Here is a 25048-nt window from a genome sequence, read left to right as displayed (position 1 = left end):
ATTAAAGTAGTGGCCGCCTGGAGGATCTGGCAGAGCTTCCTGAGGAGCTTTGGTAGAGAAATAGTTACGTAAGGAGTAGCTTCCTAGCAAGCGTGCTGCTCATTAAAAAGATTCCAGGTGCTACAGGCCTTTGGAGCCAATGTGCAGTAAACTGAGCAGTAATGAAACTAAAATACTAACTGTTGTAATCAGGTGAATGATACAGGAAATGTGGGAGCAGACCCATTACATGTGTGGGCTCCCTGTGGCCAGGTCAGCACTACACGTCATTGTTAACCTAGATTATCCAATTTATTGGTTGGAGATGAAAATTCATTCTCTTAATATAGGCAGTTTCCCTGCAGATGTTTTTATTCTACTTAAGGCATTGTAGCTTTCTCTTCCTGAAAGACTCAAGTTGCCCTCTCCAAGCTGTCTTAAGTCCATGTTGGACTCAATTTGGGGGGCATCATTTTTTTTTTTAAATGAACCCAGCTCCATCCCTCACAAAGAGCTCAAAATTTCATTTACTTCTGGGAGTTGACCTCCAGTCTCCATTATGCTCTGCAGTTTTCCTACTTTCAAATATACCTTTCAGAGTTTCCATTATCTGATTTTTTTTTTCCTCTCTGTTACTGCAAGGTAAGTGAAGTGCTGTTGAGTAAGTGAATTATTCAGTTGTTACCTCGTCCTCAGCGGTGTTCTTAGAGTGCTCCATTCTGTACCTAATCATTCACTTCCTGAAAGAGGCCAAGACTACCTTGCTCAAGGACCTAAATGACCACAGACAATTCACTACTGGCCAGTCCCCCAGCATATTCCCTCCTGGGTTCATCATTGGGCTCTTGCCCATTTTCCTAAAGGCTGAGTTCATAGTGTTAACGCCCCTTATGTCCAAGGCGTGATGCTCTATGGTGGGTACCGAAATATGGTTGAATCACTGAATCAAAGGAAAATGAACCACTGACAATAAAATGCAGGAGTCTGGCTGACCTGGCCTGCCTCTGGTGGGAGCCATGGCTACACAGAGAAGGTCACAGGGAATAATCCACCAGGTGTATTGGCCTTTTGCCCTAAAGTCAGAAGGGATTTTTGTCATGTATTGAAAGTGTAAGCCAGCAGGCGTCTGCAGCTTAGAATCGGGGAAAAAGGCTTATTGACAGTAAGTAAAAGGAGAATTCAGTGTTTTCATCTTTGGAACCAGATGTTGCATCTCGATAAGCTGGAGGCCTGTAAGGATAGGGACAAAGTCATTTACCAACTCCTATATAACAGTTCAGCAAAGTATTTCCCCAGAGCGGAAGAGATGGCGAGTGTGATACAATGGAAAGAGCACGTGAGCCTACATCTGAGGTTCACCTAGGCCCTCCTACTCACCTCATCGAGCAAGTCACATTCTCTCTAAAGTTGGCTTAATACCAGAGTTTTGGGGGCCCAATGAAAGTGCATATGAAGTGCATTGTAAAATGCTCGTTAAATGGGTTTTTGTGGGCTCAGCACCTGTATGAAGCAGTGTATTACCCCTTTCTTCGTTTGGTATATTAGAAGAACCAGGGGTTTGAAGAACAGGTAGCTTTAGAATGAGGGTGAGCATTTAAAAAGTGTCTGCTTGTCTGCCAGCATGTTGCATACATTATTTCCAGCTCTGTCAGCCTCTTAAGCTAGACTCACACCGATGAGGACCCTCACCCAAACAGCCTAAAGCCACACACGGTTAGAGCCCATGTGCTTTTCCTGGCACATGGAACTCCTCTCATTCATTAGAAACTGCAGGCTGAAGTTAAGGATGAAATGGAGGCAGATCAGAGATGGAGTCTCCCTAGCCTTTGAGGTCTGCATTGGGTCAGGCAGCCACGCAAACTGTAGCTGAGCGGGTCCCTGTAGCAGCCAGGGCTGCAGGGTGGGCACACCAGTGTGCTGGGGTGTCTCCAGGGCTCTGCTCTCAGCGCACACAGGAATGGCTCCCAGAGAAGCCAGCGTGTTCCCAGCAAGCTGGCTTTATCTCCTCTAAGCCTGGAGGTTGAGTGAGCTCCACAGGGAAGATGGGTCACCTTGTGCTGTCCTGCCTGCTCCCAGGCCACCAGAGCTTCCCTCACCCTCCACCAGAGGTCACCCCTGCGGAGCCTTGGCCCCGACTCATGCACTGTCACGCTGAGCTTTGCAGCTGGGATTTATTTTTGGCACATCAGCCTTCCGTCCTCAAGTAGCAAAGCCTGAAGGAAGAGCAGCAAGATATCCTGTTCTGGCCACAAGCGTCGGCTTGGGACACGCTTCAGCCCTCTGTTGTCCCCTGTCCCCAGGGGGCTCCTGGACCTTTGGGATTCCTGTCACGTTTATTCCAGGGCCTGCGAGGACATAGAGGTGAGTAGCTGTGTGGGGAGCGGGAGAGGCTGTGGCATAGGGAAGACAGAACCCCCCACATCCCTTAGACCCACCTCTTCCTGCTTCTGAAGGTACGTGGGCCCAGAAGCATGGCAGCACTGATTCTCTAAGTTTCAGGGAGGGATGTCATGTTCCAAAAAGGACCAGGCTACCTACTCCTGTTTGGGGACCCTTTCCAAAGGCATCTTGGTAAGGCATGGGGAATGCAGGCAGGGGCAGTGGACAGAGGCGCGAAGTTGGCCCCAGGTTAGGCCTAGAGTAAGGGGATGAGGCAAGATAGACCTCCGCCACCCACCCCAGGAGAGGGAGTGTTGCTGGGGCTCAGTGGGGCCGGTTGTGCCAGGGAACGGGCCCCGACGGGACGGCATCCCGGGCTGGGTCCACATACACCATCTGCGCGGGGAGGGCTGCAGGAAGGGAGAGACCTTTCCTTACCCAGCTTTGGGAGGTGGGGGGAGGAGGGAGAACAGATGCCCCTCGTGGGAACTTTAAGCGGCTTACCAGGAATTGGGCTCGTTTTTATGGGGAACAGACACTCCAGTGCTCAGCTGGGGTTGCTGATGGGGGTGGAGCAGAGACAGCTCCAGAGCCTGCTGCTGGCAGAGGAGACTTGTTATTCTAATCCTTCCTCTGGTAACCAGGCACCCAGCAGTGGGGACACCAGCCTTCCTGGAACAGCCAGCCTGTCCTGAGGCAGCCAGGGCTGCTGCTTGGCTGGTCAGCAAATGGGCCTCTCTGACAGGCCAGACCTTCTTGGACCCAGAAAGGGCGGTGGAAATGGGACCAGAGGCATCTTTGGCCCTGCTGAGAGGCAGCTCGTGCCCATTTTCTATCTGTCCCTCTTCCTGTTGGTACAGCATTTTCTCCATTCCTCAAATCCTCCGTGTGAGGTAGGAGTTCGTACCCAGTGGCCTCTGTGTTCCTGAAGTAAAGCCGGCCAGCTCCTCTGGGTCTAGGCCTGAGTGTCCTGGCTCCGTTCTGCCCCACACTGCAGCAGGACCACTCAGGGCTCATTGGCCATCGTTAGGTAGGACACAGGGCATTCTGAGGACATGGCCATCCTGCTGGCAGGAACCTGGACCAAAGGGACACCTCCAGCCATTGACTTATATCTACGGAGCAGCACCTGTGACACACCTGCACTGGGCACAGTGGGGAGGGATGGTTGGGATGATCTAGAGATGATCACGGTGGGAAAGAGATGAGAGAACAAGTGATACCAGAGGCTGGGACCAGGACTCACTCATCAAACTCTGCCTCCCTCAGAGCACCTGGCACAGTACTTCTCAGAGTATGAAAGGAAGAAAGGAAGGAGGAAGGAAGGAGGGAGGGAGGGAGGGAGGACGGAAGGAAGGAAGGGTGAAGGAGGGACAGTGATCACAAAAACTAAGGGCAGAATGGGTGAAGAAGCAGCAATGGGAAGCACAGCAAGGCTGTCGCAGAAGGAGGGGTGTTTTCTGGGTAGGACAGTTACAAGTGGGGGAGATAAGGAGAGGTTATGGGAGCAGCATATTTGAAAATGAAACCATGAAGCTTCTCACCTTTTCCAGAAGTGCAGAGAGCAGGCCGAGGAAAAGCAGGACCAGCCACGTCGCCTCAAAGAGGAAAGGAAAGAGCACTTTAATTTGTCCTTTGCAGAGTTTCTCGGTGGTGCTTTCTAAACTCAGGCGTGTGCTGGCCCTGTCAGAACTAACCTTGCAGCCTGGTGGCCCGATTCCTGCCTCGAGCCTGGGCTTGGGCCTGGCTGCCCATCTGTTGCTCCTACCGGGGAGCAACAACTAACAACGAGAACATGCGGGGAGCCACATGGTCACCTGGGGTCACGGGAGCTTACAGCCAGTGGGGAGAAGCAAGTTGGGCTCTTTGCAAAGCTTTTTTAAAAATTCATAAATATTTATTTTGAATATTCACAAGAGGCCAGACCGATGCCAGGAAATACACAGACGAGGGAGAGGGACTTCCCTGGCAGTCCAGCGGTTAAGACTCCGCACTTCCAGTGCAGGGGGCACGGGTTCGATCCCTGGTTCTGCTGGGTGCCTGGTTACCAGAGGAAGGAACTAAGATCCCACATGCTGTGCAGTGCAGCCAAAAAAAAAAAAAAGGGAGAAATGGTTTCAGCCCTCAAAGAGCACACCCCCCAGATCAGGAAGGCTGACTGCTTCTTTCTGTTCCCCTCTTTAAGGAGCTGAACATGACCCAGTACAAGACACTGCCAGACTCCCGTTCCGCACAGAGCTTCTATGAGAACTACGAGACCAAGGAGATCCTGGGCAGGTAAAGCCCAGACCTTCCCCATGAAGTTCTGTCCTGGGCTCCGGCCGGCACTGCGGGCGGGATCAATCTCTGCTTGACCCTGAGCACTGACCCCATTTCCATCCTGAAAGCACTGTCCACTTGGAGAAACTCTCAGTTTGGGGTCCTGCCCTCCTGCAGCAGGATGGAGGAAGCGGGTATAAGAGCACCCAGATTAGAGACCTCTCCCAGCCAAGAGCTCCCCCAGCTTGGGGCCAGGGTCAGGAATCAGGTGTCAGAGAGAAGCGTATGGCCCTGAGAGGGTACAGCTTCTTCCTCCGTGCCGAGAAAGAGCACTGAACTAGGAGCTAGGAGGCCCCAGAGCAGGCTTCTTCCTCTTGGGCTCCAGGCAAATCGCCCTCTCTGTGCCTTCTTCATCTTACCATCCCCCAAAGTTCACAGGGAGTTGGGGGACAAGGCAGGACATATCTGCTGCAGCCTGGATCTGGGCCTCCCCCTGGGGTGAGGGGCCCCGGGGATGATCTGTCCTCTGCACCCCCAGGGGAGTGAGCAGCGTTGTCAGGCGCTGCATCCACAAGCCCACATGCCAGGAGTACGCTGTGAAGATCATCGACGTCACGGGTGGGGGTAGCTTTAGCCCCGAGGAGGTGCAGGAGCTGCGAGAGGCCACGCAGAAGGAGGTGGACATCCTGCGCAAGGTCTCAGGACACCCCAACATCAGTGAGTGACGGCCCTGAGCCGCGGCGCGGTGCCCTGCCATGGGTGTGCTCTGATAACCCAAGCCGGGGAGTGTGGCCCCAGTGCAGGGAGCCAGAAGCACCAGAGTGTCTCCTGCACCCCGAGGCCCTGAAAGCCTAGTGCCCAGAGGCTTGAGGCTCCCGGCTCCACCCTCACTGCTCTCGGGAGTCAGCTCTAAGCCCCCTCTTCCAGCCCCACAGAAGGGGTGACAGGCAGGGCCGGGTGCAGGTGCGGGAATGGGAGTGTGAAGTCCCTGGGTGCCCCCTCCCCTGGTGCGCCTCCTTTGAACACCATCGTGATACCCCTTCCAGCTTCTGAGTCCCGCCACAGCGGCCTTAGTCCCCTTGCCCCCGCCCTCCACTGCCCCCGCCTGGGTTCCTCTGTTGCCTGAGACAAGCGAACCATTTCCATTTCAGTACAGCTGAAGGACACTTATGAGACCAACACTTTCTTCTTCTTGGTGTTTGATCTGTAAGTACCCAGGCCTGGGGCCTATTGGAGAGGCTTCTATTGTAGTCCCCCACCCAGGGCTTCCTGGAGACGAGCAGCCAGCCCCTTACACTGTGGATGCCAAATAAGGTCACAGACGCTTTAGGCAGACCAGCCCCTGGAGTCAGGCTGCCAGGTTTTAAATCCTGGGTCCGTCACTTATGGGCTGGATGATTTCTGTCAGTATCAGCTTTCCCATCGGTATTGCAGGAGTAATAATGGCACAGTGACTGGCACAATGTAAATGTTAATAAATATGAACTACCATGATGATGACCATGGTGGTCATCCAATACTTATTCTAGACCTTGAGGATACGCAATCCTACTTCATGCACTAATTTTCACAGGGCGTGAACAGAAAGCAATCAAGTCATAAAACACACAGAGTTATACATATACACATATATGTAAAGCTGAGCGGGGGTCAGAGGGAGTGGGCAGGGAATGCTCTCCAGGAGGTGACCTGAGCAGAGACCTGGATGAAGGAGACCTCTAGCAGAGGGAACAGCCAGAGCAGGGGCCCTGCTGGGTGGGCTTGGCATGTTTGAGGCTTGGCAAGCAAGTCAGGATGGGGGGGAGCAAGCCTGTGGCGATGGCAGGATGCAAGGTCGGTCAGTACCAAAAAGCAGATTATGCAGGCATTTTGGAGGTAAGAATTTTGGAGGGCCGAGAGCAGGAGGGTGATGTGATCTGACTTACTTTTATAAAGGATCCCACTGACTGTAAGGGGCAAGGGTGGAAAGGAGGAAGCCAGCGATATGGGGGCAAGAGGCCCACCAGGGAGACAGGTGGTAGAGATTGTATTTGGGATGTGGTTCAAAGATTGACATCATCGTCGTTGTCGTCAGCAGGAGCATCAGCGGCAACGTGTCACTATTCCCCTGCTTGTGCACCAACAGGGCTATTGAGATGAGCTCCTTGTCACAGGGCCCTCTGCCCCCAGGGACCAGTGGGCCTTTTAGCTGGGAGAGCTTCTGTTTTCCCAGGAAAGGAAAAACGATACTGTCCATCTCACCAGGCTCCAAGCATCAAATTCAAACAACACAAAGTGCTCTGTGAACCGTGCACTCAGACTTCTTACCATTGTTACTGGAAAAGGTTCCCAAGGAAGGGAACTCTCCAGCTCCCATGCCCCCGCTCCATTGGAGTCCTCACTAAAGAACACACACCTCTGTTGCACGAATCATTGTTGGAGAGCTGTCTTGACTTCTCCATACATAACTGCTAATTTAGGGACTAGCTTTGAGAAAATTATTCAAGGAGATTTTGTGTTGCTGGAACACTTCATTTTGTAGCCATACCGAACACGTGCAGTGTTAAGTTTTTCTTGGAGACACAATTTAACTTGGCCTGTGTGTACAGTTCAACCACCAGCTCCAGGAAGGCAGGAGCCTGCTGATGGACCTTGCCGGGGTCCCAGTGTTGACTGGTAAATCTTTTTGCTGCTGCTGCTATTAGTGAGTTCTCCTAGTGTGTTTAAAATGGAATTAAAGTGATCAAAACTGGAGGCACACACTGCCTTTTGGGGACACAGTACCAATCGTGTATGAAACAAGGCTCACTTCTGTAATTTCTGGGTTGCTCCTCAAACAGAACTCAACTCCCCGCCCCACCAGTTAAGTTCAAGGATTTTCTTGCCTCCCTCAGATACTGGCCAGAATTCTTCCCTGCTTTTCCTGGAGGGGCAGGCAGGATGCACCTTTCCTATTTAACCAAAGGAGACTTTCCTAGGACCCCTCCAGACTCGCCCAGCTCTAGCTGTCTCAACTCCGTTCGGTGGCACTGTCCCGTAGAGCCCTTGGGGGCAGCTCAAATGTCTCTAACCTTTGAAGAAGTTGCTTGGGGAAGCTATTTTTAATGCTGCCCCAAATTGCCCTTCAGGGTATAACTAGATGATTCTAGCAGAAACCTCTTTCTAGATCATCCCAAGTGAGAAAATGGAACCGCAATTCTTAATCCTAAGAAATCCTAAAATAGGTAAAACTGCTCTTCCATCACTACTGTTGCTTCTCTTTGTTCCTGGGAAAAATCAGGATACTCCTGTCCTTCTGATCTGGGTCTGGGGCCTTGTGCCAGTGGCTCAAGTTCCCTCCCCCCTCCCAACCCTGATTTTGACCCTGTTGGATCCCAGTCCATGCTGTCACTCCCACACATGGGGGGACCTTCGCACTGGTGCCATCCCCCAGCCCCCAGTCTCCCTTGTTCTTCTTTCAACCTTCCGAGACAGCCTCTCCACTCACTTCCCTAGCTCCTCCCCACAGACCTTGGTCCTTTGTGGGGAGCAGCCCACTTTGCCCCTGGAGGTGTTAGGGTGGGAAACAGTTTTCTGGGAGCAGGGTAAGGAGGGGGTAGCCTTGGGGCACATCCAGCTACAAACCCTCTGTCCCCACAGGATGAAGAGAGGGGAGCTCTTTGATTACCTCACTGAGAAGGTCACCCTGAGTGAGAAGGAAACCAGGTGAGGGTCCACTTGCCCCTCTCCCTACTTCCGGCCTGAGTCCCTGGCTTAGGCACCGAGGTCTTGGAGGAGGCGTGGCGTGCACCCGTCTGGGTCGGCAGTGTGCTCCGCTGGCTTTGGTGGCCTCCTTTCCTCCTTGACTCAGCCAAGGTAGGCCTGGCCTGTCTTGAGTCCTCCCTCACTCGCAGTCCAGCTGGCTTATGGGCTTTGGTGTCCCTGCCTGTTACCTGACCCTGCAGAGTAGCAGATGAAAGTAACCTGTTCCTGTCCCACCCCAGAAAGATCATGAGAACCCTGCTGGAGGTGATCTTCACCTTGCACAAACTCAACATCGTGCATCGGGATCTGAAACCTGAGAACATCCTCCTGGATGATGACATGAATATCAAGCTCACAGACTTTGGCTTTTCCTGCCAGCTGAAGCCAGGAGAGAAGCTGCGAGGTCCGGTAACATGGCCTTGGCCCACGTCAGGGGCTCAGGCTCTCTCCTCAGCTCTCCTAGGAACAGAGGTTGCCTGGGTTTCCCCCACAAAGTAAAAATCCTACCATTTCAGGGCTGGGTGTTTCTTCCCCGGACTGGGCTGAGCCAGGTTCCCACTGCCTGCATTCCAGGCCAGGATAGCTAGAAGTGACCAGGCCACTGACGGTGCCCCATCGGGTGGCCACAGGACCCAGCACCCTGGCCCTGCCCTTGGCCCTGGGCCAGGCCCGTGTTCAGAGAGTCCCAGCCCAGCCACCACTTCGGTTCCTTCTCCATTGTCTCTTTGGGCTTTCCTCTTCCAAGTGCCTCTGCTGACCTCTTCCGATGGAAACTGTCCCTGCAGAGGTCTGCGGGACCCCCAGTTACCTGGCCCCTGAGATCATCGAGTGCTCCATGGATGATGCCCACCCTGGCTATGGGAAGGAGGTGGACATGTGAGTTTGTTGGGGGGAGGGAGGTGACCCGTAGGGACAGGAATGCCCCCATGGCTGGGAGCCCCTGGCTGGGGAGGAGGGCATGGTGGGAGCTACAGCTGGCCCGCCTGCCTTCCTCCCCGCTGCCCGCTGCCAGGTGGAGCACGGGGGTCATCATGTACACGCTGCTGGCCGGCTCCCCACCCTTCTGGCACCGCAAGCAGATGCTGATGTTGAGGATGATCATGAGTGGCAACTACCAGTTTGGCTCACCAGAATGGGATGATTACTCGGACACTGTGAAGGACTTGGTGAGAGGAAAGGCCTCCTGGCTCGGGGGTCAGGCGAGGGGCACGTACAGTGGGGAGAGGGGAGTGTACCGTGCATGCCACGGGTTGGAGGCCCTGCCAGGAGGGACCCCCCCCATAGACGTCTTCCGTTCTGTCTCGTTCTCTCAGGTCTCCCGCTTCTTGGTGGTGAGTCCCAAAGGCCGCTGTTCGGCAGAAGAGGCCTTAGCGCATCCCTTCTTCCAGCAGTACAAGGTGGAGGAAGTGCGTCACTTCAGCCCCCGGGGGAAGTTCAAGGTACTTAAGCTCGCCTGCCACTCAGGGCCCTGGGGTAGGTGCCACAGGCCCCTGAAGTCCAAGGTGCCCTTCTTGGGGACTCCTTACGCCCACAGGGTTTCCAGAGCACCCGCCCTTCTCCTCCCGCCCAGCCCTGTGATGGTTGCAGCTCAACTTCTGGCTTCTGGCTCCGACAGCCTTAAGCCCTGCGCCTGCTGTTCGGGTGGGAATGGGGGTAACGGGGGCGGGGGGAGGGCAGGCGGGAACGCTAGGACAGGCCCAGCGGAAACCACACAAGCCTTCGTGGCAAACAAGCTCAGGGCCTGCCGTCACGGACCGGCAAGGAAACAGGCCGCGGGGCGGGTCCAGCTCTCAGGCCAGGCCCTCCGCAGGTGATCGCCCTGACGGTGCTGGCTTCCGTGCGGATCTACTACCAGTACCGCCGGGTGAAGCCCGTGACCCGGGAGATCGTGATCCGAGACCCCTATGCCCTCCGGCCCCTGCGGCGACTCATCGACGCCTACGCTTTCCGGCTCTATGGCCACTGGGTGAAGAAGGGGCAGCAGCAGAACCGGGCAGCGCTCTTCGAGAACACACCCAAGGCTGTGCTCCTCTCCCTGGCTGAGGAGGTCTACTGACGGGCAGGCCGGCAGGCCAGGTGGGACGGGGGTCAGGCCGGGAGGAGAAGCCACCGATATGGAGGGCACAGGAGTGAGAGCGGGTGCAGGCCTCTGTCCAGAGGGGGCACTTGGCCCCAGCCACTCTCCCCTCTTGGAGGCATCACGTGGTGGTCAGTGCAGTTGGAGCCAGGCCCACGGAGTGGGTGGTCCAGAACCCACTGTGGTCCAGAACCAGAAGCACCCTGCCTCTCCACAGCCCAGCTATACCACCATGTCCGCTTGTCCTCACGGGAGGCCCACAGTTACTGACACTCGGTGCACCACCTTTAGGGTCCCAGGGTGAGGATGAAAGAGAACAGTCTGAGAATTGCAATCACAGGAGACTTTACTGACCTCACAAAGTCCAGTGACAGCACGGGAGCAGGTTCTTCTCTGGGGCCATGTTTTTAGAGGCACAGGGCAGCCCTTACATAATTAATAATAGAAAGGAAAGCTTCTGCTGTTTGCCTTTGTGGAGTATTATTCACTCTGTGCCTCCCGTGATACACAGTTGCGCCTGGTAAATCCGTCGTTCTCCTAGACCCTTTTAAGACTGACAGTGTGCTTTAAAGAGCCCACAGAACTGCATTTCACAAACGGTGGAAACTAGGTTCCCTCGGAGGTGCATGAAACCCCACAAATAAGGCAAATGAAGGAATCATTTTCCTTCTACAGCAACTTGCTGGGAAAACAAGGAGACCTGGGGAAATTCTGCCTTGAGCAAACAATGTCAGGTCCCCGGGTCAGACAGTGAGAAAGTTGGAGGGAGCAGATTTAAAATATTTTCACAAACTGCCTTTCAGAGCACTGCGCCCCAAATGTTTTGAGTATGTGGCCTCCATACGGTCAGTATTTGACCTCTAAGAGAAACGTCCGGCTCCTGGACACAATCAGTAAGTTGGGCCCCTTCTCCAGGAGACAGTGGTGCCCCTCCGTGGAGGTCAGGGTCCTTTCCTGCCCGGGGGAGAGGTGTCTGCCACAGGGAGGGGGGAGGGGATGGACGCAGTCCCGAGTTTGGCTGTGTTTGGCATGTGGCCAGGGAGTGCCGCGGGTGCCACGGGGGACTCTCCTCATCTCTGTGTGGCTGCTCACAGCTCCCCAGGTGGTCGGCCTGCACTGGAAGCACAGCGGAAGCCTAGGTTGTCTGAGGCTGAATCTGGAGTATTGCCCATTCTGCCACCAGAGAAGGGGAGAGAGAATGGACATTTGTTGAGAAAGGGACCCAGGGCCTTACCCAACTCTCCTGCTCCAGCTCCCAGGGCCTGCTGTGGTCTGGGGCGCCTGGGGACTGGTGGGGGGGCATACACAGTCTGGTGTGTGAGGGTAGGGCCTGAGGGTGTGCCATTCCTGGGGGAAAGGGGTAAGAAGGGACCTTGGGTGGAGGAAGTGAGGGTGGTCCTGAGAGACTGAACTGGAAGGAAGGAAAGGCCACAAGTAATAACTTCGACTGTCGGTAGTTTAGAATAACTCAGCCAAAAAAAGCCTGTCGGCAAGAAGTGAGACTATTATAGCACCAACCAGTACCTCACACTTTCCAGAGAAGTTTCACACGTATTCCTTCATTTGCCATTTCCCTTACTGCTCTGGAAGGTGTGTTTTGTTCACCATCTCACAGACCCAGAGTCAGACACTAGAAAGATTTAAATGTCTTGCCCAAGGCCAACCACTGCTTTAGTGGCACAACAGAATTAGTGGCAAACCCAGCTTCCTGGTCCCCAGGCCAATACTTTCTCCACTACTTTGTCCGAAAGAAAAAGGTGAGGAAAATCCAGGGGCTCAGTGTATCAAAGAAACGCCTGCAAACCTGACACCCTGAGGCCACAGGAACAGTGGCTTCTCGACAGTCCTTCCGGAACCCAGGAGCAGGAGGAGTTGCAGGGAGATTAACCAAAATAAATCCACAGATGAACAAGGTGGAGGGTCCTAGAAGGGGACTCGGGAGCCGGGGACTCCACCATTCAGGTGCCACCACTAGCCATCTGTGTGAAATGAGCAGGCTCCAGGACCTCCCTGAGCCTAGTTTTTCTTGATTGTAAGACAAAACGGTTGTAGAAAATGACTTTTCATGTGCACACTCGTTGGAAGAGTCAATATTTCCATGACCCCTGGCCATGACCTATCGATGTGGCCATTCCACTTCCCTCTCTCTGCAAGCCTAGCTCGGAGGACAAGAGGGGAAACCACATAATTAAGATGCTGGACACAGAGTCTGCCTCTGGGCTGACAGCTGGCAGGAAAAGGCACCAGCAGTCCCGGGCTCTTGGCTTTCTATGGCAAGTGTAGCCTGCTTCTTCTTCTGTACCCACAGCCCCCAGTGGAGGGGGAGGCACGGCAGCGGCGGCCACGCCAGATCTGGTGCCACCTGTGCTCTGGGAGACCAGGACCCAGACCCTCAGCCCCCAGCTACCGAGCCCCTCACCTGGTGGTGACCCGGGCCCGGTGATTGGCAGAGCCATCGGCCGTGTCGATCCAGGACGCCCCCCGGAGGACACGCATGTCCTGGTCGGCAGGCTGGTATGGTGACGCTGTCCACTCCCACACGTTGCCCACGAGGTCAAAGAGCCCTGAAGCACAGCGGCGGGTCTGGCCCAGGCTGGGGAGCGCCACCCGATGGCCCTGGGGAGCTAATGCTTCCCTGTGCTGCTTCTCTCCACCTCACTTTTCAGGCAGGACCATCCCACCAGCCGAGCTGTGAACGCTCACATGACAGCAACCCGACGAGCAATCTTACCGTAGTTGTTCTGTGGGGGGAAAGCGTTCACCGGGGAGACTCCATGGAAGCCATCCTCAGCCTTGTCACCCTTGGGGAACTTTCCCTGAGGGAGGGAGAAATTTAGGCTCAAAGATTTACCATCCCGTCCCAAGGCAGCTGCTCCCACCTGCCCAGAGGAGCTTAAACCAAGGCCATCTTGCGGTATCCTCTGCGGTAGGGGAAGGGCACGGGGCAGTGACCCTAGGTTCCCACCCTGAGCTCCCTAACCAGCTGCCTCGTGTCCTCTACTATGATCTCCTGGCTGGATTAGGAAATTTGTCGTTTCCCCTGTGTCCACACCAGCCTGCCCCACTCCCACTTTCTCGACTTCCTCCCCATGTGCCTTGAGAAGAAAGGCTCTGCCTCCCCTCCTCCATAACCGGCACCCGTCTCCTCAGGAACGAGACGCTCATCCTGTGCTCCCCTGTACCATCGCTTTCCCTTCTATCACCAACAGGCTTAACTCTCCCTCATCTGCTCTGACCCTGCCTTCCTCACCTCCTGCTTTTTACCGCCAACATTCTGGAAAAGTAACCTGTATTTGCTGACGCATTTTGTTCAACTTGTTCATTCTGTTTCTCATTGAAATTGGAGTTCAGCTGCCCCTGCTTTATGGGGGCTGATCTTATGAAAGGGAAGATGAAGGGGCTACAATTTACTCATCGCCAACTATGTGCTAGGGCTGCTACATCTATGTCTTTAATCCTGACCAGGTTGTGAGGCAAGTATTTTCTCCCTTTAAAAAGCTAGCAACTGGGACTTCCCTGGTGGTGTAGTGGTTAAGAATCCACCTGCCAATGCAGGGGACACGGGTTCGAACTCTGATCCGGGAAGATCTCACATGCTACGGTGCAGCTAAGCCTGTTTCACACGTCTGCACTCTAGAGCCCACAAGCCACAACTACTGAGCCCATGTGCCACAACTACTGAAGCCTGCACTCCTAGAGCCCATGCACCACAACAAGAGAAGCCACTGCAATGAGGAGCTCGCGCGCCGCAACGATGACCCAATGCAGCCAAAAAAAAAAAGCTAGCAACTGAGACTCAAAACAGTTAATTTAACAAAGATCCCATGGTGAATAAGTCAGATAAGACTTTTTGCAAAGCTCTGATCTCAAGATCATCTAAAAGGTCAGTCTACCCCTGAGGCCCTTTTCAAGGCTTCACCCTAAAATGCTGGTGCTGGGCTCCCCTCATGCTGCAGAGTCCCCTTGGGGGATGTCATTCCTGCCTACAGTGTACGCTGTTGACTCCAAACCAGTTGCTCTGACCCAGACCTCTGTCCTAAGCTCCAAACTCATATTTTCAACCTCTTACTGAGCATATCCATGACCCAAAGGCAGCTTAAGCTAGGCTGATCCTAAACTGACCAAGTTCTATCCCTCTGACCCCCAACACGCATATTATCTATTCTGGATAATGGTCACACCAGCACCCTCTTGCCCAAGCTTGGATTCATGCTTGAGTCCTTCTCTCTTCCACTCCTCCATGTTTGGCAAAGTACCAAACCCTGTCTCTCCTCTCAGGCAGGCGTCTCCCACCTGGCTTCGTCTCGATTTCACTTCCACTTCATGCAAGTGTTCACATCCCTGGGCCATGGCCGCAGCCTCGGATTCAGAGACCTCCTGCAGCTCTACTTCATTTGATCCCACACAAATTTTCAACAATCAGCATCCCCAAATCAAAATGATGTTGTCGCTCCCCTGTTTCAAGACCTCTGTCGGCTCCCCACTGCCTGGAGAGTAAAATCTAAAACCACATCTTGGCACCCCTGGTCCTTCATAATCTGCCTCCAATCCACTGCCTACTTCATCTCCTATACCTCCTGTTTCCCTGTGCGCTAGCCTCTCCGAGTCTGGCATGTCTCTGAACACACAGCACCCTTTCCTTATCCACTGCTGACATGCATGTTGTTTCCTCCACTTTTCTCATGGCAAACTCCGGTTCAATCAGCTCAAATGGCATGTTCACTGTGAAGTCACGCCCTGCTCTTGCAGCACAAGAGAGCACACTCCCAGCACACCCCCCCAGCACATGCTGCACATCTGCACTATATAGCCCCACCACGTTGTCTTCTGCTTTACCCCTTTACCAGCTTTCAGTTCCATTACAACACGAAGGCCTCTGAGTCCCACAGCCTAACACAGTGTCTAGCCCACAGCAGGTCTCAATCAACACTCTGAGAAGGGACAGGAGTGAGGAATGTGTGTCTTACCTGCCACAGGTTGGTGCGGTTTGGCTGGAACTCGTTTCCCCAGGGGTAAACCTGACCTGCCAGGAGGGCAAGGAGACAGCGGAGGAGGGAGAGGTGAGGAGTTGGGGAAGAAGGGAAAGGTAGAAAGAGCAAGGCAACCGAAAGGAAGTGATGAGAACAGAAGAATAAGATTACTTACTTTTACTTCCCACGCCCCTCCCTTCCACTCACAGTATTGCACTCGGAGGCCCTGGCTTCTGATTTGCTCCAGGACAGGACAATTCTAGGTGTGGTTCTGACCAGTGCCATTCTGCAAACTATTTGTTACCAGCTCATGCTGGGATAAGTACAGAAATTGAGAGTAAGCATTGAGAAACTTGTTCTTTAGACTTAGACTGGATAAATGAACAAGCAACCTCATTTATCACATTAATAACTTTGACTATTGGTATGGCCAGTGTTCATTCAAAGACTGTGTAGAGGTGTTGAATATGGGAAATTGCTATTTCACTCTAACTTTCTGTTTAGGTAGGAATGCAAACTAACAAAGTTATAAGCAAATAGCAATGTTATATTAATCCCTATACAGCTATGGAAAAGGTATACAGTATAGGTAATCCTTTTCTTTTTCCCTATGCTATGTTGTTCTGATTATACTTATTGAAATGGAACTTGTCTGTAGACTCTCCAATAATTAAAAAAATATGTCTGTTTTTTTCATTTCATTTTCCAGTTACTAATTTTTATGCTATTTTATGGAAGTATTGGTCTGAGATGGATTAGAAATAACACCAACAACTGGTCCGTCACTACACAGTGTAAGAAGCACTGTTCGGGGCTTCCCTGGTGGTGCAGTGGTTAAGAATCCGCCTGCCAACGCAGGGGACATGGGTTCGAGCCCTGGTCCGGGAAGATCCCACATGCCGCGGAGCAACTAAGCCCGTGCGCCACAAAGACTGAGCCTTTACTCTAGAGCCTGTGAGCCAGAACTACTGAGCCCGTGTGCTGCAACTACTGAAGCCCACGCGCCTGGAGCCCATGCTCTGCAACAAGAGAAGCCACCGTAATGAGAAACCCACGCACCGCAACGAAGAGTAGCCCCCACTCACTGCAACTAGAGAAAACCTGTGCACAGCAACAAAGACCCAATGCAGCCAAAAATAAATAAATAAAATTTAAAAAAGAAGCACTGCTCTAGGGAGCACAAACCTATCCCACCCTTTAAAGCCCCCCATGCAAGGTAGGATGGGGAGAAAGAATAAAGGGAAATCGCTTGGCATCTCTATACCCTTCAAGCCCCCTCGGGCAGCAAACTCCCACTCTTCTTCAATGGGCAGCCGTTTCCCCCGCCAAGCACAGTAGGCATGGGCATCATTCCAGCTCACGTGTACCACTGGGAGCTCCAGTTTCTCTCGGATGCCAGAGCCGGGACCTGCAGGCTGATAGCCAGGATGAAGTGAGACAAGCTTCTGGGAGCTCGTGGAAGTCTGAGGAAGGCTAGGCTTAGGGTGCCTGAGTTCAGCTTTTACCACAGATGGAGCAAGGAAGTGGGAAGAGAGCGCCTGGTGAGTGAGGAGAGGTCCAGAGTCAGAAAGAAGGACTAAACATCAGACGAAAGGGAGAAATGGGATGGGCCAGGGGTAAAAGGATTAGGGCAGAGAAAACAGGGTGGCTTGGCTGCTTCCCTGAAATTTCTCTGTCATCCTTTTAAACTCAGTATTTCTAGATGGGCAAGGGTCTAGGGAAGCCAGGCCTCCCAAGAGTCAACGGGGAGAAAACAAAGTAGAGGAACCAACCCTTACCTGCCTCCAGAATGCCCTTTCCACTGGAAGCCACCAGAGGAGAGACTGCAAAAAGGAAGGAACATGACTAAAAAGATGCTCTGACCCAGCGAGGGCACCTTCCTGACTGACATCCAGTAGGCAAAGCAGAGACTTCAGGCTGAGACTCAGGTGGTCCAAGTGAGGCTGTGTCCAAAATCTCACCACCCGTATTGGAGGGAGGCTTCTCAAGAGGTTCTCTTGCTGGTCCAGGGAGTATACTGAACGCTGTGTGTGTCTGCATCTTTACAGAGTCTCTCTATACAGAAACCAGCACAGGGTGAACTTCCTGGGAGTGTGTGTTCATCTGACTCTTGCAGGGTGGGTCTCTCTTGCTTCCTCCCTGCCTCTGGTTCTCAGGTTTGATTCTCTACTGTGGCCCAGGGGACCCCAGATCCCACAGGATTCTCTGTCTAGGTCCCACTCCCATCCCCTCAGCTGCAAACCTAGGTTCTCTTACCTGCATTTTCTGGGTTGCTTTGTTTCTAAGCTCATCAGAGACAAGGTCCTCGAAGACAAAGCTCCACCCAAACACCTCAGCCTCTGTCTGGTACTTTTTCTCCCTGACAAACTCCCTGAAAAGAGATGTTTCATATGGTTTAGCTAATAGGGCTCTGTGCTCCACCCTCACCCTCTCCTGTTCCAGAAAACCTCATACACCCTTATCCTATTAGTCACACATCACAGAATTTTCATGAACTACAAGGAATTCACCTGAGAGCCTGAGCAGATTTTCTTTTAAAATCTGTTGCTGTGTGTGCAGTTCACAAACAGGAGAATTCACTCTTTTTGGTGTATAGTTTTGTGAGTTGTGACAAAGCACGTAGTCACTATCACAATCAAGATACAGAGCAGCAGTTCCATCAGCCACCTCCCAAAATTCCCCTGTGCCTCTGCAACCACGGACCTGTTGTTTGTCTCTATAGTTTTGCCTTTCCCAGAACATACATTCACATAAATTGAATGGTACAGTAGTACGTAGTGGGGGGGTCTGGCTTCTTTCACTTAGCATACTGCTTCCAAGATTCATCCCTGTTCCTTTTTTTTTTTTTTTTTTTTTTTGCCGTTTGTTGCCTTTCATTGCTGAGTAGTATTTCATTGGATGTATAGGCCATATTTTGTTTATCCATTCACCAGTTGCAGGTCATCTGGGTTACCTCCAGTTTTTGGAGATAATAAAGCTGCTGAGAAGATTCAAGGGTGGGAATGGGTCTCTCTTCGGAAAGGTCTTCGTCACATACCTAATGTCACAACAATCACAGGAGGGAGGCAGAACGGGGGTTGTTATCTCCCTCTAACAGATGAGGGAGATTGAGTCAAACAAAAATGACTTGCCGAGATTTTAGAATGGATTTTCATATAGTTTGGTATGGCTGAGCAAATGTCAGCAAGCAGATTTCCAGGGTAAGATGGATTGTTTTCACTGGGCTAAGTGTACTCCATCTGCGCTAGACCTCTGATATGAGAAGACATCGTTCACCCATCAAAGGGACATTGAGAATGGAGGAGGAGAAGAGATTTGGTAGCAACAGCTATTTACCAACCTCTGACCACCTGACCGGTTTGAGACTCTTTTACCAGAGAGGCGAAGACAGATTATGGGTTCTAAGCAAAGTTTAGGGGCTTCCTGGAGGTGACATTATATTTCCATAATATAAAAGGTCAATTTAAAATATGAAAGAATGCATCTAGGGTTTCCCTGGTGGCACAGTGGTTAAGAATCCGCCTGCCAATGCAGGGGACACGGGTTCGAGCCCTGGTCCGGGAAGATCCCACATGCTGCGGAGCAACTAAGCCCGTGTGCCACAACTACTGAGCCTGCGCTCTAGAGCCCGCAAGCCACAACTACTGAAAACCGCGTGCCTAGAGCCTGTGCTCTGCAACAAGAAAAGCCACCGCAATGAGAAGCCTACGCAATGAAGAGTAGCTCCCGCTGGCCACAACTAGAGAAAGTCTACACGCAGCAACGAAGACCCAACACAGTCAAAAATAAATAAATTAAATTAAATTAAAAAAAAAAAAGAATGCATCTACCTAGCTAGCTATTTCTGGTTGTCATGATGCGGTGCAAGCCTGATCAGAAGTGATTTCTCCTTTGATTTTAATAACTTTCCTGTTTAAAAATATTTTTTAAAGCATATATAACATCATATTATAGAAAAACAAGGAAACAGAGGTAGGTAAAAAGAAAAATACTAACATCATCCATTATCACACCAACTAAGATATACCTGTCCATATTCTCTCCCCCTTCACCCCACAGCCAAGGATTTTTAAATAGCTTTCAGAAGGTGCGTCCTGTAATTATTTTCCTTTGGAAGTTACAAAAACATGAGCAGAATCCGTCACCTAATGCCACGTTGCATCTTCCAGGTCTTTCTTAATGCATATACATTCTATACATATAGTTTTAAAAAATGGGATCATACCCTATTTAGTATTTTGTAACCTACTTTCTTCACTTAACACTTCAGAACTATCTCTTTTTGACAACAGGATTTTTAAGGGCTGCTAAGTAGTCTGTTATATTGATACAGTATGTTTAAGTGATCCTAAAGTTGTTAACATTTGTTTACAACATGACATTGTAAATGTATTAGCGTTGTATCAATAGCTAAACGTTTTTTAGCTAAATGTTTCTGGACAACTTTTAATTCTTCAAGACAAATCCCTAGAGGTGGGAGCAGTGAGTCAAAAGGCCTGAGGAGTATACTGACAATCCTTATCCTTATTTCAGCCTGTGTCTCCTGAATCAAATTTTCCCCAAAACTTTTTATCCTGAAAAGTTTTAAGTCCACAAATGTAACATTAAAGTCATTTCTCACATTTGCTTTATTGTCTTCCCATCCCCTCCTCTTCCTTTCCCTCTCCTCCCTATATACTCCCTCCTCTACCATTTGAAGGTAGTTATAGGTATGTCCTGGATCATTTTCTACTTTAACCTACCCAAAACATCACCTTGGGGACACTGACGCAGCTCAACATGGCTTCTTAGATTAAGCTGGAACCAAAATGTTTGATTCTGGAAACAATGCCATTTCCCTAAGTAAATATAAAGGGAATTTAAGGGACTCTCAGCTACTATGACCCTTCTCCCAATTCCTTCTCCCCTGTTGCAGAGGTTTCTGTTGACTGTCTGACTTCTGCCCATATTTCTCAGTGCTATGCCCAGTGCGCTGGACAATCCACTGGCTCAAGAGTCTGAGGATCTCAGTTCCAGGCCCAGCTCTGCCACTAACAGAAACTTTGGACTTCAGATATATATATATATATATATAAATTTTGGCTGCGTTGGGTCTTCGTTGCTGCACGCGGGCTTTCTCTAGTTGCGGTGAGCAGGGGCTACTCTTCGTTGTGGTGCACGGGCTTCTCATTGCAGTGGCTTCTCTTTGTTGCGGAGCATGGGCTCTCGGTGTGAGGGCTTAAGTAGTTGTGGCTCGTGGGCTCTAGAGCACAGGCTCAGAAGTTGTGGCGCATGGGCTCAGTTGCTCCGCGGCATGTGGGATCTTCCCAGACCAGGGATCGAACCCGTGTCCCCTGCATTGGCAGGCAGATTCTTAACCACTGTGCCACTAGGGAAGTCCCTGGACTTCAGATTCTTCATCTTGAAAACGTAGATAACACTTATCTCACTGTACCATTGCAAAGATGATATGTGGTAGTGAACAAGCTAATCTCCTTTTAAATATTATGAAGATTAGAATAGCCTTTACTTCTCCTGGAAGAACACTGGATGTACCTGAAGTCTTTGTTGGTGACAGGAAATATGTCGATGGCAAAGGGTTTTACCGTCACCTCCCGGACAGGTCCTTCACCATCTCTGCCATCTGGTGAATTCGTTCCCATCTGGAATCTCCCACCTGGTAGCTGGACCATGTTGGTCATCTGCCCATTCCCTGCAGAGAAAAAAAGAGTCGAATATATATAAAAGAAGTGGCAATATTTGGATCATATGTAAAACTCATAATGCTATAATGAAAAAAACAAAGGAAGCTTAAAAAATTTGGCTTTAGGACTTCCCTGGTGGCAAAGTGGTTAAGAATCTGCCTGCCATTGCAGGGAACATGTGTTCGAGCCCTGGTCTGGGAAGATCCCACATGCCACAGAGCAACTAAGCCTGTGTGCCACAACTACTGAGCCTGCACTCTAGAGCCCGCAAGCCACAACTACTGAACCCTTGCTCCACAACTACTGAAGCCCACACGCCTAGAACCCGTGCTCCCCAACAAGAGAAGCCACCGCAATGAGAAGCCCGCACACCACAATGAAGAGTAGCCCGCGCTTGCTGCAACTACAGAAAGACCGCGTGCAGCAACGAAGACCCAACACAGCCAAAATTAAATAAATAAATTTATTTTAAAAAAAAATTTTGGCTTTAAATTCTTGTTCTGTCACTTAATTTGCTGGGTGACCTTGGGCAAATTACTTAGTCTGGATTTCAATTTCTTCATCTACAAAATGGGGATAATATCTAACTCAAATGCATGGCTGTATTAAAATAATGTGTGAAATGTTTAGCACATGGTAGGTTTTCTTTCTTTCTTTAAAAAATTAATTTGTTTGCACCGGGTCTTAGTTGCGGCATGCAAACTCTTAGTTGTGGCATACATGTGGGATCTAGTTCCCTTACCAAGGATCGAACCCAGGCCCCCTGAATTGGGAGCACAGTCTTTTTTTTTTTTTTTTAATTTTATTTATTGATTATTTTTGGCTGCGTTGGATCTTCGTTGCTTTGCACGGGTTTTCTCTAGTTGCGGTCAGCGGGGGTTACTCTTTGTTGTGGTGCGCAGGCTTCTTATTGCGGTGGCTTCTCTTGTTGCAGAGCACAGGCCCTAGGTGCATGGGCTTCAGTAGTTGCAGCACACAGGCTCAGTAGTTGTGGCTCACAGGCTCCAGAGCGCAGGCTCAGTCTTTGTGGCGCACGGGCTTAGTTGCTCCGCGGCATGTGGGATCTTCCCAGACCAGGGCTCGAACCTGCGTCTCCTGCATTGGCAGGCGGATTCTTAACCACTGCGCCACCAGGGAAGTCGCCGGGAGCACAGAGTCTTAACCACTGGACCACCAGGTAAGTCCCAGTAGGTTTTCAACAAATGTTTAGTTCCTTTCCTTACCTCTCTATTCTTCTGCACGACAACCTTTTGTCCCAGCGAGATAAATCTAGACACTATACTCTGAAATACATCTATCAACTTTCTACCCATACTACTGCGCATGTTTCTCTGACTCTTCCTTTTCACTCGTTTGAACTCTTATCAATTTGTAATGATTTTCACCATTATATCATATGCTCCAGAAAGAAAAGAACTACATCTGTTGCCAGTGTATCCCTGGCACCTAGCACAAGTGCACAATAATTATCATCAAATGACTGAATGAACTGCTTTACACTTCCTGTTTGGATACCTCCAAAAATCATAGAATTAAAAGGATCTTTATTTCAACCCCCTCATATGACAGGAGAAAACCAAAACCCAAAAGGGAAATGACTTAAAGAGCTAGTTTACAGGAGAAACCCGGGTCTCCTTACTTCCAGGTCAGTGCTATTTTCAAAAGGTCACACTTCTCTGGCTTGACATACTATTTTGTTATGTTTCTACCTAACAGTGTCTAAGTACTATAATTTCCCTAAAGGCAGAGTCCTCATCTTTTCATGTTCCCCAGTATCCCATCTTTGCCCCTTTTCTCATTCTCATTCTGACACACTCACACATGATTTCGTTCACTTTAAGGGGGGTGAGGGTTGGAATAAAGAAAGCAGGAAATTCTCAGATTAAAAGGGAGTTAAGAAACAACACACAGAGACTTCCCTGGTGGCGCAGTGGTTAAGAATCTGCCTGCCAATGCAGCGCGACAGGTTCGATCCCTGATCTAGGAAGATCTCACATGCCGCATAGCAACTAAGCATGTGCGCCACAACTACTAAACCTGTGCTCTACAGTCCTTGAGCCACAGCCACTAAGCCTGCGTGCCACAACTACTGAAAGCCATGAGCCTAGAGCCCGTGCTCCACAACAAGAGAAGCCACCGCAATGAAAAGCCGGGACACCACAACGAAGAGAGTAGCCCCCCGCTCGCGGCAACTAAAGCCCACGCGCAGCAATGAAGACCCAACACAGCCAAAACAAAACAAAACACACACACACCAGCAATATATTAATTTTATTTAGACACTAATTCAACTAGTAAACTATAATTTTAAAACATTTACAGTAGGTGAACTTGAACACTAACTGGATGTTTAATGGTGTTAAGGAGTACGGTTAATGTTTTAGGTGGGAAAGTGAGTGATACTTTTTTTTCCCGTGATTTCTTGTCTTTTTGGCTATTCAAGTTAAATATTGAGGAATAAAATTGTATCGTGCCTCCATTCACTCCAAAATGAATTTCCCAGGGGAAGAAGAAAGTGGGAAGGGTCCCAAAGAAGCAAGATTAAAGCCATAAATTGGCAACCGTTTAAACTAGGCAACGGGTACGTGGTGGACGGGAGAGGATCGTTTTATTCTTTTTTTATGCTCAAAAGATTCCAGAATAAGTTAAAACTATAGAAATGAGATACACCTCGCCAAATTGGCCGCCTCTGGGAGGCACCTCCGGCCGCTGCAAGATAGCGCAGGACGCCGGCAGACCGGCCATCGTCTCTTTCCCCGCAGGGGCCGAGCGCCCCACCCTTTTTCTCCTGCCTCCATGGACGAAAGGCGCCAGGGGCAGTTGGGCAGGCCAGCACACTGACCTAGTTCGAGCCATGGGCCGGAGAGGAGGGACAGCAGAGTCAGCAGCGGCGACAGCGAGGTGCCCATGCCGAGAACACGACCCCTGGAGCCCCACGAGGAGACGCGCCACCGTGCGGATCCTCTGCGCACGCGCACCGCGCGCATTACGTCGGCGGCCGTGCCCTGCGCACGCGTGCGCACTGCTTCTCTACGCGGCCCCACCTAGAAATTAGTCCTGAGGCCGAAGCTCCAGTGTTGCCGGGCCAGGTAATTAAGAGAAGTCAATTTTCTCGGCGTTGGGGTCGAGAGACCCTGCCATTCTAGAAGCCCCTTCTTTAGCTTGTGAACATTTGGACGGACTGATTTCCTTCCCTTTTGTGCCCTGTAGTACCACCGCAAGATCACAGAAAAGGCTTCAACTTCCGATTTATTGTATGCTCACTGTAGGCAACTGCGAAGTCCTAACGCAAAGCTTAGCAACACAACATCCCTTCCAAGGTCTTCAAATATACCTACTGTATTTTGTAGCAACATGTAGAACAGTAATTTGGGTGAGAAAAATAGGACACTAGAGGGTTTGGGAGGGATATCAGCCTAAGCAAGGTTCCGATGTGCAAAAATACCGTCTTGCCTGAAAATCTCTTACCTCACCTGGTCCTCAGTCACTACGCCTTCAGCCATGTATTTAACCTCTGCCTTTCCTATTTTGCCACTTTAGACTTGCAGCTCTTTCAACTCCCTTGACTCTATTTCCATCATTCTACTCACTACAACGTAACATTTCTGGGAAGCAGTTTAGCAAAGCTACTTCAAAAGCATGAAAAGTCCAATTTATCCAATAGTGTTTTTTACTCAAAAGCAGCTGTCCCCAACCTTTTTGGCACCAGGACTGGTTTTGCAGAAGACAGTTTTTCGAGGGGGGCGGGGATGGTTCAGAAAGTCATGCAAGCGATGGGGAGCAGCAAATGAAGCTTTGCTTGCTTGCTCCCTGCTCACCTGCTGTGCGGCCTGGTTCCTAACAGGCCGCTGAACAGTACTGGTCCTCTGCCCAGGGGTTGGGGGGACCCCTGCTCAAAAGGATTTATACTAAGGAAGCAGGAATGCTTTCAAAACCTTAAGTTACTTAAGTCTTATTTATAACTAGCATAAATATTG

General features: G+C 50.8%; 2 protein-coding genes across 8 annotated transcripts; one reads left to right on the top strand and one right to left on the bottom strand.

Annotated features, from left to right (window-relative positions):
• The first annotated feature begins 28 nt into the window (after positions 1 to 28).
• Positions 29 to 16538, top strand: PHKG1 (phosphorylase kinase catalytic subunit gamma 1). Of its 2 annotated transcripts, XM_033426249.2 has the most exons (10): positions 29 to 2550; positions 4544 to 4635; positions 5156 to 5334; positions 5769 to 5823; positions 8236 to 8301; positions 8580 to 8743; positions 9126 to 9216; positions 9353 to 9506; positions 9654 to 9779; positions 10151 to 16538. In XM_033426249.2, exons 1-10 carry the CDS (start codon positions 2485 to 2487, stop codon positions 10394 to 10396), a joined length of 1239 nt encoding a protein of 412 aa, XP_033282140.1. In that variant the 5' UTR covers positions 29 to 2484; the 3' UTR covers positions 10397 to 16538. The 2 variants fall into 2 exon arrangements, with proteins under 2 accessions (XP_033282140.1, XP_049555824.1); XM_049699867.1 differs by lacking the exons at positions 29 to 2550; positions 4544 to 4635 and having other exon boundaries at positions 5199 to 5334; positions 5774 to 8301.
• On the bottom strand, positions 10748 to 24974 carry SUMF2 (sulfatase modifying factor 2). 6 transcript variants are annotated; one of them, XR_004482735.2, is made up of 9 exons: positions 23914 to 24974; positions 20923 to 21079; positions 17644 to 17758; positions 17166 to 17210; positions 16652 to 16925; positions 15385 to 15440; positions 13149 to 13233; positions 12222 to 12981; positions 10748 to 11590 (listed from the first exon to the last, which is right to left on the bottom strand). XR_004482735.2 is itself a non-coding variant. In XM_033426251.2 (9 exons), the coding sequence occupies exons 1-9, from the start codon at positions 24056 to 24058 to the stop codon at positions 11506 to 11508; spliced, it is 1107 nt and encodes a 368-aa protein (XP_033282142.1). In that variant the 5' UTR covers positions 24059 to 24974; the 3' UTR covers positions 10748 to 11505. The 6 variants fall into 6 exon arrangements, 5 of the variants coding, with proteins under 5 accessions (XP_033282142.1, XP_033282143.1, XP_004268792.2 ...); XM_033426251.2 differs by having other exon boundaries at positions 12837 to 12981; XM_033426252.2 differs by having other exon boundaries at positions 10748 to 11533; positions 12837 to 12981.
• Positions 24975 to 25048: the final 74 nt, after the last annotated feature.

Source organism: Orcinus orca, chromosome 16 (genome assembly GCF_937001465.1).
Source record: "Orcinus orca chromosome 16, mOrcOrc1.1, whole genome shotgun sequence".
NCBI lineage: Eukaryota > Metazoa > Chordata > Mammalia > Artiodactyla > Delphinidae > Orcinus > Orcinus orca.
The sequence above is the reverse complement of the archived record's forward strand: the minus strand, read 5'-3'. Positions and strand labels throughout refer to the sequence as shown.